The 15,106-nt window shown below is 40.9% G+C and overlaps 1 protein-coding gene across 26 annotated transcripts in view; it reads right to left on the reverse strand.

Moving 5' to 3' along the window:
* msi2b (musashi RNA-binding protein 2b) overlaps window positions 1-15,106 on the reverse strand; it is a 257,350-nt gene that overhangs the window by 37,756 nt on the left and 204,488 nt on the right. For all 26 annotated transcript variants that reach the window (XR_014608035.1, XR_014608036.1, XR_014608037.1 and 23 more), the window contains exons 9-10: window positions 12,447-12,561; window positions 6,133-6,207 (exon numbers count right to left, since the gene is read on the reverse strand). Coding sequence is in view for 19 of the 26 variants with exons in the window: in XM_084127171.1 (XP_083983297.1) it covers window positions 6,133-6,207; window positions 12,447-12,561 (190 nt within the window). In the remaining 7 variants the exon portion in view is untranslated. The remainder of the gene's footprint in view (window positions 1-6,132; window positions 6,208-12,446; window positions 12,562-15,106) is intronic.

Below are 15,106 nucleotides of genomic sequence, written 5' to 3' on the forward strand. Positions count from 1 at the left end.
AGGGGAGGCAGTTCAGAGAAGACGCCACTTTACACGAGGCAATAAAACCTACAACCACTCAAAAAGAGAGACATTTTTTCAAAGCGGTAATGAGCAGCAAAGAAAAATACATATCAGTTCTGGTGCACAGAACAAATAAAGTAAAAGAACAGCCTGACACCGCTGCATACATATTACTGATAAAGCTTTAGCTAAGAAAATGCAAGTCAGTGCCTAAGAATACAACAGGGAATGCAAAGGGCTAAGTCACCGCTTCTGAATGTCATATTGATATACGTCCAGTGATGTAACCAGCTCATTAGTTAAATACAGAAATGTGTAATGCCATGTGCTCGGCAAACAGGATCTTAATTCAGGATCTAAAGTTCAACTCCAATCGAGAAAGGAAGATCAAAAGGGTGAACAATGCAAGAGCTGTGAACTTTGTCACTCTGCTGAAGATCACGGCATCAGGGATTTGAAAGATCCGGATCTGGTCGGCCTGCTAATGTCAGAACCTGCCTAGACATCAGTGAGACCTCATACGGCTAGAGCAAACCAGTCCACCTCCCCCGCGGCTTCCTGGCCCCCTGGATTCAGGTCCAATCACTGCCATCAGCATGAGCACATATAATGAGACTGAGGCACAGGGACAGGTCTCCTCCACTGGCCGCCTCCTTGATGAGGGCAATTACTGGCCAGACAAATACTATATCTCTGGAAGAGGGGCATAGGGATTATTCCAGGGGGGAAGGCAAAGTCACCCACTCATCAGGCCAGATTCTTTAAGAAGCTTATCTGAGGGCACTGGACTTCTCATTGATGACCATGTGAGAGGGGGCAGATCTGTGGTTAGTACGACAGACAGAAATGGCAGGGGGCTAATGCTAATCTAATTGTATTGTAATGCATCTATCCATACATTTTCTAGGCTGTGCTGCAAATAATTCACATTTCTTTAGGGATATAGTGCTTGTAAGGCAGCATAGGTGCAGTGCTAAAGTTCTGCAAAAATTATCTGGCCAGAGGAATGGGAGACAGTGAGAAGTGGCCCCAGCTGTCAGAAAGTGGCTATTAGCTGAAGCTGGCAGGCCAGGAAAAGCATCATCGCTGACAATTATTTTATTTTAAATACTGACTTAAGTCAGTGGGATACTATCAAACTTTAATCTTAATTTTTTTTTAAAGATATAACGTTTTTAAAAATGTTTGAGAAAGCAAAGTTTGAACCTAAACCAGGTAAGATGCGGCAAGTATATTGCAAATAATTTGTGCAAACTCAATGCGAAAATTCTACACAAAAAAAATAAAAATAAAATAAAATATAATACATAAAAAACACACAATATAATGTAACAAAATAAAAATAAATAATTATATATATATATATAATCATAATATAATGTAACAATAATAATAAAAAATACAATAATATGATAAAATAGAAATTTTGCATTGTGGTATTCATTTTATTATCTCTGTACAGCACATTGGGCAGCTATGGTTCTATTAAATTGTGCTTTATAAATACTAAATAAAAAACACTATAATAATAATGTAACAATAAACAAATAAATACAATAAAAACATAACAGCATAAAATAAATAGATAAAACTAAAACAACAAAATAATAAATAAAATAATATACAAAATAAAAAAATATTAAAGTAAAACAAACAACAAAATAAAAGTAAAATAAAAACAAGTAAATGTGACAAAATAAAGAAAATATTTAAAAAATAAAATCAACAACATTAAATAAAAACGCTATAATATACATTAAAATGAAAGAAACAAAGAAACCTACTAAATGTTCTGTAGCTTGTTGCTTGACGTAGTAGGTCAGGACAATAAGCAGCTGTTGCGTTGTATCTGGTTAGGGCACTGTGTTTTGCAGTAGTAATTAAAATAATATTGTGGGTAAATCAATCAAGGAAGGTTGATCTTAAGTTCTGTCTTAACGAACCATGTCAAACAATGAGCTATAGGACAGTACTGAAATCATCTCACCGGTTCAAATTGCCTCTCCACTTAACTGTACGTTAAATGTAAAATGCGCTTTGATTGACTGTGATTGAGTGTGATTGTGCAGTGTCATGTGACATTTTGCAGAGCTTTCCTAAAGGCAAAAGAAGGCGCTCCATTCAGAGTTCCATGTCTGAGTTGTGGATCTGATACAAGCTGATAATTAAACCCGTACTGGTTAAACCGCCTCTGCAGTGCAGAGTGGGATATGACAGGGATTCAGCCTGACTGTGGGGAACAGCGGATGAGTCATCAGTGTGATTACAGCAGGCAGGGCGCATGAGACAGGCTGTCTAATCTATCGCTATGAGGCCACCTCCAAAATGACCTCTGCCACCATGCACGCAGTTTACTCCGTAAACACACACAACATCTGCCCGCCGCAGCCCACGTCAGTCAAGAATTACCCCTAAATGAAGCGGCGGGATGCGTTTATAAGAGCCATGTGTGTGTGGCGAGTGTGTGTCCGGCTCAGCGGTCCCCGTTTTGAGCATGTAACATGGTGAATGTGTTTGCCTCGTGCCTACTGAGTTAATAAGCAGCCTTTTCAATTAGAGCTAATTTGGGTGAAGAGCTGAATGGGGTAGCACAGCTGCAGGAGACTTCAATGTTGCCTATTCATCCACTTTCTCTCTTTCTCTTTCTCTCCTCCTTTTATGATCCTCTCCTTACAATGGGTCAGAGAGAAGAAATTGTGCCACTCTCCTAAAGTCTGTTGGTGCTGCCAAGCTCAGCGGGGCAGGGCTCATATAATACTTTCCCCTCATCAAGTGCCGCTCGCAAGTTCTCCGTCTCCCTCGCCTCCACACAAAGAGTGTCTGTGGTCAGCCAGAGCAGCATCTTTATTTATTTGTTTGCACTCCAATATCCTGCAAGCCTGGTCGTGTTATCTGTATGACGGGGCCGGCGGAGAATAGAGAAGGGCCCCGTCCCTGACAGCCTCTGTGTTTGCATAACTGATTGGGCCTTAATCAAAAGTGAAGCATCAATTCCAGCCCTCTCTCTTCTTCCTCCTGAGAACAGAGGGATAAATGGAGGAATGAGAGCTAAAGGATGGTATTTTAACACGTTGTTTGTTCCGACTGGGCTGAGAGGGGCGGCGACCTTGATGTTGGAACATCCTTCAGTTCTCATCAGTTCCAGCCGCGTCAAACGCCAGAAATCGCGGCGGAACAGAGATGAGGAGGGATGATTCACCGCTCGGAAAACCAAAAGCGTTTGACGGCTAGCGCGGGGCGAGATCAAACAGAAATAAACAAAACACAAAACGTCAACAAAATCGTACTCAACAATTATCTTTGATAAGACCACCTCTGCTTGCACTCCTCTGGATCAATGCAACTTTAATCTACAGATTTACGGCAAAATGAGAAGATCTTCTCTCACAGCTTGAAAGACAGCTTGGAAAGTCCGATGGATCCACGGGCTTGCAGGATAGACACTGAGCTTTGGATGTGCTTCTCGTGGATTTATAGCCTCTGAAACACCCTTTTCAGTCTCATAAAATGAGAAGAACAATGTGTGTGCGTGTGTCCTGGTGAATGGGGAGATAACAGTGAAGGTGGCCTGATGCTGTCAGCTGTTTCTTATCTTATCTACCAGAGGATGTTAGTATGAAAATGACAATAGCAGCAACACTTGCTCAGGAGCTCTGCCATAGCACCATTGGTTGTTTATGCCTGTATGTCTTTGGGGCAAAGAAAACACTAAATCCATCCGTGATCAAAATTGTTCCCGGAGGAGGACTAGAAAGGTACATACGCTGTATATCGATCACACACACACACACACGGTAGCATTACAGGGCTTTATTTTTACCTGAGTGCCATTGATAAGCAATTTATGGTTCTTGTTTTCATTAAAAAACAACACAGCAACACGGTAACTTGCATACATGCACAGACTGAGAAAATGTGCGCCATCCCCTGTGACCTGTTACAAATCCAGTCACCTGCACGGATTACAAGAAGTGCCTTGAAAAAAATTACCTTTTCTCTTTTCAACAGTCAATTTCTAACCTTCACTGCAACCAAGCTTATAGCAAATCCCAGGTGCTACAAGCGGTCTGGAAAAAAAAAGCTTTTTCACCCTATATGTTCAACACCAAGGTCATTGACAACATCTGAAATGGAAGAGTGAAGGGACCCTTTTGGATTGGCACTGGGCAGATCATTTTACAAGAAAAGCTGGGGGATTAAATGAGCGGAGGAAAAAAAGCACCTTTTTGCACTAGAACTGCAGTTTAAGTCAAGCGGTTTGCAGCCTATTTTCCAGTGAGTCATATGCCAGCAAGACCTTCAGCTCTATATCCAGGGTCAATATCACTAAAAATATGCATTTGATACACTCGATTGCTTTTCAGCTAGTGTTATGAGGCTTTTGGCATGGGCGGACCGGCATGTGTTTATTCGTTCAGTTATTTTTAGCGTCAGGTGGGAGTTTAGCGTTTAGATATAGGCCTACACATATATTTGTAAGGGTGACTTAGTTACGTTTGCTAGACTCAGAACTGTTGCTAACATGGCACTAGGACTTCTTGCCGAAAAGAGTGAGCCCACAATGATGTTTTAATCCCCCTAACCAGGCTTAGTCACAGAAGCTCTTCCTCAAGCGCCTGCCAATTTACACTTCCTCATTATCCATTACTCTAGCCCATCACCCCCTCACCCCCATTTATTTATCTTAGTCGCCACTGGAATATTCTGTCTGCACTCGGCGGTTAGTTTGGGATGCCTGTACAGATTGTTTGAGGTTAATTTGTGCGCTGGCATCAAAGGAGAAGACAGCTAAAGTTTCTCAATGCAACAAACAGCCACCTTTACGCTTAACAACCAAGTCAACAGAAGAATTCCATCGCCAGTAAGGCCTTTTGAGCGACTGACAAACATGATAAATTTATATACATAAATAAGGTTGCAACCCCTCTTGAAGATACTCTGATTGCACGGAGATGAGAGAGGCTACATATACAGCTACATATATACAACTGAGGATCAACTGTGTAAACAAAATGTCTTTTTGAAATTCGTCAAGAGCCGTGGTTGTGTGTTTATGAAGAACATTCATTTGAAGTTACTCTAATTCTATAATTATTCATGATTATTACATTAATGCAAAGCATCAGACAGCAGACACGTCAACATGGACTAGTGCTTTCCCTGCTGAAACTGACAATATATCTGCTTGGACCAGTCTAAAATTGTTTGCTGTTTTTGGAAAACCAGTGCGACAAACTAATGGGTCCAGCCACTAAATCATGTCTGCCTAAAAGTAATACATAAATATAATAAAATTAAATTCTGGCTTTCAAATGGATACTTCCTGGGGTTCTAAACAGACTCAAATCTACAGGCTGTGAGACCAAATAGACCAGCTTAAACCAGCTAACCAGACTTGCTTAGACATTTTTTATTTATTTTTTAATCAGTAGAGATGCAAAAATAAACACGTGTATCAGAAATATATAAGGTGCAATTAAAGGAGGTTCACTGGGCATTAGCAGTATTAGCTACAAGGTGTCAAATTAAGTACACTCAGTAGTACCAGATAAACCACTGAGCAGAACATGATAAGATATACTACGCACGTTTCAGACCAACAGGTTACCAAAGGCCAGTTCTGAGAAGTGGGCTATGAAATAATAGAACATCACATTTATTCCTGACAAAAAAGACCTGTCTTTGTCAGGATGGCCTAAAACCCTGCTGAGTCAAGATTTTGGCGATTTGCTGAATTGTATTGTGTAGTATAGTTGAACGTTTGAATTATCTGTGAAAGGAGCGAAAATGAGAAGGCCATGGGCTCGTTTGTAGCTCCCACGGATTTTAAAAGCATCACGTATGGCAGTGTTATCTGCAAAGCTACAAGCATGTGGATGTGGGGCTTCAGCGGGGGGGCGAATGAGGCAATATGTGTGTCTTTGTACATCAAGATGTATACTGTTTGAGTATGTGAATGTGTATTTAAGTGTAAAGTGCCACGGTAAAGTTTTTCAGCATTGGGGTGTAGCGAGAGGCAGGGATGGGTGCGCATTGATGTTTGTGAGTTTGCCGGTCAGCAGGGAGGCCATTACCAGACAGCAGCAGGAGAGAGAAGCACCATACAGAGCTTAACAAGATGGAACTTACCAGGGAATTGGTAGCTGTAGCTTGGGGCGAAACCAGTGTATCCGCGGCCATACGTTGCTACAATGTTTGGATAACCTGTAGGGAGAGAAGAAAATCCAAGGATGTGATAAACCGCTCAGACCGCCCAGAGCTTCCCTATCACACCAATAAATCAGTATGCCATTTAAAATACACATACACACAAGAAGCAAGTGAAAACAGCTCCTCTTTCACCACATAACCGCAGCCCTCCCCGCAAGGCCACAATGTAACAGATTAGCTGGCTTGCAAACTTCAGTTTGCAGTGATGAACAGCATAAACATCACAAGACACAATCTCGCTTCATTCCCTGGGGCTCATCCCTCTTTTTCCCCTTGCTGAGGGAACGGACATGTCTGCGGCTGTCATCTCTCTCTCTCTCTCTCCCTCCCTCCTTTTTTTCTCACCTCTCCACTGTCATTGATCGATAACCCTTCTTTTATAGCCCGGGCTAATCGATCATGAAGGACACGACAGCGCAAGACAATGGCAGGCTGATAGTTGTGGCAGGACATCACGGATTAAAGTCCCTACGTGCCGTGCAGCCTCAGCCTCCTGCGCGCTAATACTGACAGGATGGCACGAATATGATTGAGCGATTGCAGAAGTCATTCGAAAGTGGAGCGAAACACTGCAAAAGCATGCTAAGGCCGCAATTTGTTTTTTTTAGCCCACCTCTTGTCGTCTTTGCTGAGGCAGAACTTTTTAATGATGACGCTCGGGCGAGTGAGTTGGCTTCCCCTTGACTATTTTATTATCTGAAATACATCTTGTTTGAGAGTGAGGCGAAAACACGCCATCAGCAGCGTTTACAACACTGGAACGCATCCTGCTCGTGCTGTTAAGAAAAAGTGGGATGCGACCCAATGCACATGCTAAAGTTGTCTCGCTGCCAGCATTTAGTGGCGGCCCGCCGTGTGTCCCTCTTTACCAGGCTAGAGCCCAAAGACCCATTGTTCTTATTCTGTCACAATGGCTTATTACAGTGTGAGCCTAGACACTAATTATCTGGCCGGCATTCAAACAGAAGGAAAAAACGGTTTCCAACGCAATCGAACATATCAACCATATTGTTGCAGCGAACGCCTGAGGGAGCAGGCTGCTATAATCGCGCGAAAACAATATATATATATATATATATATATATATATATATATATATATATATAGACACTATTGTGCCGTCACCTTCTTTAGGACTCTACAGAAAGTTTGTTATTTGCCATCAGCCCCATTTCTTCCCTCCCAAACACACCTGAAAGATCTTGCTAATAGTTATTGGCTGCGCACAGAGCGAGCTTGCACCAAATGATCGCTAGTGGCTTATCCTTGGCTCTCGGCCACAAATGTGAGTTGGTGAAGAGAATAAATATACTCCACCGCAAGTTAGGCTAGACATAACACAAATCAATTCAGTTTGACATTGCAGAGGCAGGCAGACTGGTGGGAAGTAGTCTATGTGAAGCTATTGATCCTGTCAAAGTTTCTTTGGTGAGGGTCAGCGCTATAGTAGAGGCTTAAAAGAAATAACTTGCTTTTATGAAGTTTTCTGTCATTATTGACTGCTTCTGAAAGGAGGCTTTTTGTGCCGTTTGCGATAAATGCTATGTAAACCACAGAGTCAGTTTTAAAATCAAAGACTATTCTTGAGGAAAGTTCATCTCTGAGGGAATCAGAGCAAGGAGGAGGAATGGATAAAAGTATTAAATACACTACTGCCAAAAGTATAGAGAAAAAATGTTGCAGAGCCCATCTTCCTTAAAGGGACGGTTCACCCAAAAAAGAAAATTTGGTCATCATTTACTCAAATTCATGCCATTCCAAACCTGTCTGAAGATATTCTGAACAATGACTCAGTCAAAATGTTTAAAAGAGGATATTTTGAAGAATGTTTCAACTATTTTTGTCTCTACAAAGAAAGTCAGTGTGGTCCAAAACAACACTGAAACCCACTGACAAGAACAGGATCTTCTTTTGTGTTCTGCAGTACAAAGTCATAATGGTTTGAATGACATTATGGGGAGTAAATGATGACAGAATTGGCATTTTTGGGTGAAACGTTGAAACTCAATGACAAGTTTTCAGGATATGCCAGTCTCCATCTTTTCTGCTCCATAAAAAAAAACTTCATCTAGCAATATTTCCTCTGAAATACATGCTTGTATGTTCTGCAGCAAGTTGGCCATCTTTAACTTTGCTCCTTCCAAGTGCTGTATCATATGTTTACAAAGCCTTAATATCTGAGCTCCTCCGTCTCTCTTGAGACTACAGTGGCTCTGTGTACTCTACTTTTACAGAGGAGCAAATGCCAGATGCCCAGACTAAATATACATGACATGGGCTTTTCCTGTGACATTTAAAGAGATTACTTTAAATGTAGAGGGATGGGGTTCTGTTGACAGTAGGGGATTAACATACTGGTAGGGCCAACACCTATGGGAACACAATGCAGAAGAGAGAAATCAGCAGTGCTTCCACGCCGTATGCAGAAAAGAGACTCAGGTACAAATAATACATAGAAAAACAAAAAGTTCACAGGAAATAAAGCAAGCATTGACTACAATGTAATCAGTTATTCATATTTTGTTGATTCTCCCTCGTTTTTGATTATAGTAGCCATTGACCTGAACTTTGTGCATGTGTCATGCTTAACTTCTTTCCAAACCTCCTCAAGTTTTTCCCAAAGTTGAGCTTCATTTGAAGACCTGCATGACTTATCACAATTCAATTTTAACATTTCCCAAAGGTTTTCAATGGATTTAAGGTCAGGTGACTGAGCATGAACACTTTTATTGCGTGCACCTTTGTTGCATTTGTGTGTTTGGGACTGTTATCATGATCGGAAAAAAACACATTTGATCTCCAAATACATGCTCCATAAGTGACTACATTGTGCTCAACAGGATTCCCAAGTATTGGTCCATTTTTAAGGTGCCAGCAACTGTGTAGATCCTTCCAACACCTGCTGAAGACATGCATCCCCAATACCATTATGTTTCCCATGCTGTGCTTAATGGTGCTATGCATGCATTTGGCATCAAAACACTCCAGTCTTCTCCTACGAACATACCTGACCCCATTCAATGCTAGGTTGTTACATTTTGACTTGACGCCACTTATCTTCCATACTCTATACTCCTTATGTTCAATGTCAAATGCAAGGTGATTTTTGCAGTTGATAAAACTAATAAATGGTTTCTTTACTGGTACACAACCTCTCAATCAAGTATCTTGTAGCAATTGGCTTACAGTTCAAAATTAAATTGGGGGTTCCTCAAAATCTGAGCCTAAGTGTCGAGCTGTGGGCTCAAGAAAGGGGCACACCATGAGACCAGCACCAGAAGCACCAGACCGCCATACCTTTGACGTTCAATAAGTGGCAAGACTGCATGTCGCAGTCACGGCCCCTCGCGGGAGACTGAGCCAGACTAAAGGAGGAGAAAGACAGGTACCTGAGCCCGGGGAGAAGACTCATTAAGCCACGCCGTCACCACGGTAGACACCTTCCGTCTCCCGGCAACGCTGTAAATAAAGACTGTCACTTAATCTGGCCTAGTGCCGTTGGCCTCGCCCTCTTATTTGCGTTATTAATATGCATGCTAATGTGCCCATTTTATGGCTCAACAGTTTCGATTCACTGTAAAATCAATTATCCATCTGGTAAAGCTGCACTTTGCGCTGGCTGAGATGTGTATTAATTTTAGCAAACATACATGAGGCCCAGCACAATAAAGATAAATAGCCCGATTAGGTGTGGTAAACACCGTTGCTCAGAGTGGGGCTCTAATGAGATTTCGGCACATAAGGAATTGAGGTTCCTTAAATAATGAGCCTTGTTGATTTTTGTATGCAAATTACCAAAAGGAATGTTTCGCTGTCCTGCTTTCCAATTTCATTTAGATAAGACAGTGTTGCGATCGAGTGAGCGCGACCCCCTTTAACCGGCTCTCTGCTCCCACTGTCTCAGTCTTCCTCCCTTTCGGTTTGTTCAACACTGATCTGCTTTAAACCCTAATAAGCTCATGACACCCACTTGCGGCGTAATTTCATCAACCTCAACTCAAGTCAACTTGAGCTGACATCACGCTGTTGGCACTGTGAAGCCGAATGATATCATGGACTACTAAAATGCCTGGGGGCACCAGATGTTGGTGCAAGGTCTCAATGAGCTCTTGCATACTCCGAATAACTGATGAATTCACCCTCCTTTTAGGTCAGACTGTTGAAATCATGGGTTCATAACTCAACATTACTTACATTTTCCTCTTCATTTAGCACTATAATGCGGAGCCGTGCTCTGGTGAGGGTCGGTTAGGGATTTGGTGGAGCTGGAAGCGGATCTGGCTGAATATCAATAGCATATTTCATGCGGGCCCGGCGAGGATGCTTCATCAAGTCAAATTACGGGCAGGACGACCTCTCCTGCAGCTTCACCCATTAGCTGCCATTCGCATTCTGCACCAGGCATCAAACGATTTATTTGCTTCAGTTACTTTCAGCAGACGATCAATCTCACAGTAATTATCTCTTGTCACTGGAGCTGGTTGGGGGGGGTTGAAGTTTGAGATGGGGGGGGGGCTGATAGGTGGGTATTCTTGTCTGATTCTACATTTCCTGTCCTCTTGACACACATCAAATCTACAGAAAAACATCAAGACAAGCTCTTGCTAGTGTCGGGATGACGGCTCTGATGTTTGACGGGTTCCAGTGCTCGTCTCTCTAATAGCACGCACGTGTCGTATCCGTGAAGACTCTGAAGCGGGGCTCCCAGCAGAAATAGAGAGGAGTTTCAACTGCCATGGCAGTCGTAGAGCCGCTAGCAGAGCATGACGACGTTAACGCGAGCACCGTGCCAACATCGGAGCTCCGGTCCCAGTGCTCTCTTCGAGGAGCTCTTTCAATGGATTGTTGCCTCTCCCTGTCTGCCTGTTCCAACATTACGAGTTGCCATTTTGTTCTCTGAGTTTACAGTGATGCACTTGTTCCACGCCATCAAGCTCAGCATCTATGCTTAAAGCCTGAACAGACATATTTACAAGTATCATTCTGAAGTGACCATTTGTCTCTGAGGTCAGCATGAGACAACATTTGCTCTAAAATCACACCCAGTGGATAGCTAGATCTCGATTCACATGAACACTGAATTTCCTAACAGCAGAACTCATTAATAAATGTGTTTTCACCAATAACACACATATACATACATATATATATATATATATATATATATATATATATATATATATATATATATATATATATATATATAAATTCAGGCATGCACAAAAGTCCTTTAAAAACAGTTATACAAATATTTGAAAACTAATAGTAATTTCATATATAATATTCATATACATTTATAAGTAAATGAATATTATATGTTAGCACTGCTCTAACGATTTTATCAGTAAAATAGTCAACTTCAAAGCTACATGAATTTCTCTCTAGAATGGCAATAACGGCCCTGTTCTTGGAGCATATTAACTTACAGTTTCGCTATTAGTAGAGACGCTGCTGCCGAACACTTCTGAGAGACACACAAACTCAGGTAATTCACATATGCTTAATCTCTCTCTCTCTCTAACTGCATTGATAACCGCAATTATTCTCAATTATTCCTTACACAGACACACACACACAAACATATATATATATATATATATATATATATTTTTTTTTTTTTGTGTGTTATGTAGTTTGAGTTGGTCATTTTATCCTACGTTTATAAAAAAGCATTGTGAATTTGTTGATGAATAAATAAAAGTTTTCTGTATTTTCTTTACACAAAAATACATGAGTACACATGGTTAGAGAAACAAGAACCAATTATAAGGTATTTTAAAAGTCAACATGAAATAAAATTTGACCCCCTATTTACTTTTGTAATAGACGTCCCTGGTCGTTTTTCTGCATGATTCATTAGTGAGCATTATTAAAAGGATAAAAAGTTTGTCTTTTTATGAAAATGTAGTAACTTCTTATCCTCTAGTATCCTCTTATTTTTCAACCCTTCCTCTTTAATCACCAGTCATATAAAGACTGTACATATGCCGGTCCATATGTACGGCAATTCCCACTTTCAATCCAATCAAATTCCGATGGATAAAAAATAAAAATGATTTCTGGCTGCTTATCTACTTTCTCCTAGGAACACATCAAATTAAATAAGTAAAATGGGCTAAATGCAGTTTCATGCTGATTTCAAATCAGCATCCCAGTTAATAATCAGATTACAGCAGTGATTGACATGGTTAATGTATGAATAATTGTAAGCAGGAAATTGAGATGACACTTACTCAGCATGCCCATTCCCAGCATAAAGGCGTCCATGGTGTAGGGCAGACCTCTAGCTCTCCCCCGCGTCCCCGGAGGAAACATCACTTCCTTCGGCTGGGCCTTCTTACATTCTACCTGTGGATGGAGCACAAAAGATGTTGTCTCAGTGGTCTAGCTACTAATAAGACCATTTATTGTATCAAGGAACTGTCCAACTCTTACAAATGTCCAGCCCACAGGACATCAGAACAATGTTGTTCATATTTGGCTCGTGTCACCTTGCAGACATAAACTATGAGAGCTCTCATAAGGATAATACATCACTTGTTAGAAAAATGAACGGGAATAAAACAAACACTCTGTGAAATCACAGTGTTTATGCATCTCAGTCGGTAATGTACTGCCTTAATGTCACTGTGTTTTTTTGAGAGAGCGTTTTTTGATGTTTGTGTGTTTGCGAAAGCATGCCATGTTCTGTCTTCGGGCAAAAAAAGAAGAAAAAAAAAGATGAGTTTTCTATAAAAAAAATAAAAAAAAAGTTTTTTTTTTATTTTTTATTTCCTCATCATTCCCCTAGCGTCTTGCCACTCAAATCTGGTCCTCATCATTGAACAGTTTCTACTCGGGGCACTTCCCCTGATCACCTCCCCCCCCCGCACCCCCAACCAGCTCCCTGACGCCTTCTACTGATAATTTTCCTGCTGTGCTGACTGACATTTCGCACTCCTCCACAATGCACGGTTAAGAGTCTGCTCATGACAGAACACACAGAGTGGGCGTCAAGAGTGACAGACCAACTGCAAACACCAGCATCAAAATTAAGTACAGCTCCAGAATGAAGGATCCGTGGGTTTGTGGTAGTGACACAGTAAGAAATACCAACCATAACATTGTGCACGGCATCGTGCACCCGATGTGTCAACAAAACCTCAACCACATGAGAGATGCAACCGTGCTTTCTTTAAGCCCAAGGAAAGCACAGATGACCGGCAGGGTATGTAGTGTTTGACAGACTGATTACTGGTGCATGTATACACATTCCACCATGCACACAGCGCCTAGGGTAAGTATAGTGGTAAATGCACACGAAAGGCTTATTGAAATTGACTATGAGCACTATGAGGGGCTCTGGTAGGGCAGAGTAGACAATATTCCCTGACCGTGTCAACCTCTATTTGTCCATTTATATTACAGCTGCTTGCCTGCTCTTCTCTGGAGCTTCAGTTCAACTGACTAAAAGCAAACGTTCATGTTTTAAGTATGAGATTTAAACTGCGTGTCTATGAATGTCAGGGAAGAGAATGACACAGGGGTTTTCAAACTGCCGACCCCAAAGGGACTTTTGTAAATTGAAAGAAATTGAAAGAAAATAAAAACATTAGATGAAAAACTTAAAAGCCCATTGAAATGTAGAAATAAGTTGAAGTTGAAGAACTAAAACTGCTAAAAATAAAACTGAAATAAACAAAAAGTAATACAATTACAAAAGCACAAAATACTGAAACTAAAATTACAATTGAAAATAAAAAGCTAATAAAAGCTAAAAATAAAGGCTAATTTAAATATTAATATTTACTATAATCTTATGTAAATAATACTGAAATTACATGGTTTCTCTCAGAGTAGAAATGGATCTGAAAGCATGTAAATATATAGCAGCCTTTATACTTTTAAGGAGGTCCCCTTGAAATCAAATTTGGGGCTCCTTGACATCAAAAAGTACATTGTATGACAGTACATTGACCTTGATGTTAAATAAGGGAAAATAACCTTGAATTTCATCACCGAAAGATAAAGGAAATCCAGATATCCGTTTAAGATAATGCTTCCTTTCATTCAAATGACCTTACATGTCAACAAAAGCGCTAAAAGGAAGCTGTATTTTCACGCTTTGAGCGGGCTAACAAACTTCAGACACTGCAACGCAGTCTCTTTTCCAAAAAAAATGAACACATAAAAACCAACAAGCACTGGTAATCAGTATTCAAGTCCTCAGGACTTCTCCAAATACAACATGCCTTCATTAAGCACTGGCACTAAAGAGAGAGCGAGTGTGTGTGATGCGTGTAATTATGTCAGTGTGTGGTTTCAGTGATGAGGCCTGCAATCTCTGTGTGTTGCTAATAGGCGAGGAAAGCCTGGCTTCCGATCTGACTGTCATCAATGGGCATTTAAGAGCCATGACTACGGCTCCACATTATTACTTAACTAATTACCCTCGTCAGTCGAGGTAGGCCAATGATGAGCTCCCTTCCCTCGTTAATGAAACTACGAAGGCCCGTGGCTAATGACCCGAGAGCACGGGGCAGCTCTGTTATCACTCCTGCAGGAGGAGGAAAAGGCCAGAGGAGGAAAGAACTGTTGATAGATGGACGTCTGCACTTTAGGACCAAATCGGAGCATTGACTTTGAAACAAAGCCCAAATGTGGAACTCGCTACATAATGCAGTCTTATTTGTGTGTGATATCTAGACTTAATGAACTTCTAAGTGTAACTAAATAAAAAAAAAATGTGACAGGAAATCAACAAGGTCAAAGTTGTGGTGTAGTGGTGCTAATGTTGGGAAAAAGGTGTTTGAATCTGCCATTTCCTGTGCCTATTCCTTCTTTCAACTCTATTCTCTACTCTAAAAAGTTAAATAAATAAAACATTAAGATACATTTCATATTAATTTATTAA

This window comes from Abramis brama (assembly GCF_963993115.1).
Source record: "Abramis brama genome assembly, chromosome: 10".
In the NCBI taxonomy this organism is placed as follows: Eukaryota; Metazoa; Chordata; class Actinopteri; order Cypriniformes; family Leuciscidae; genus Abramis; species Abramis brama.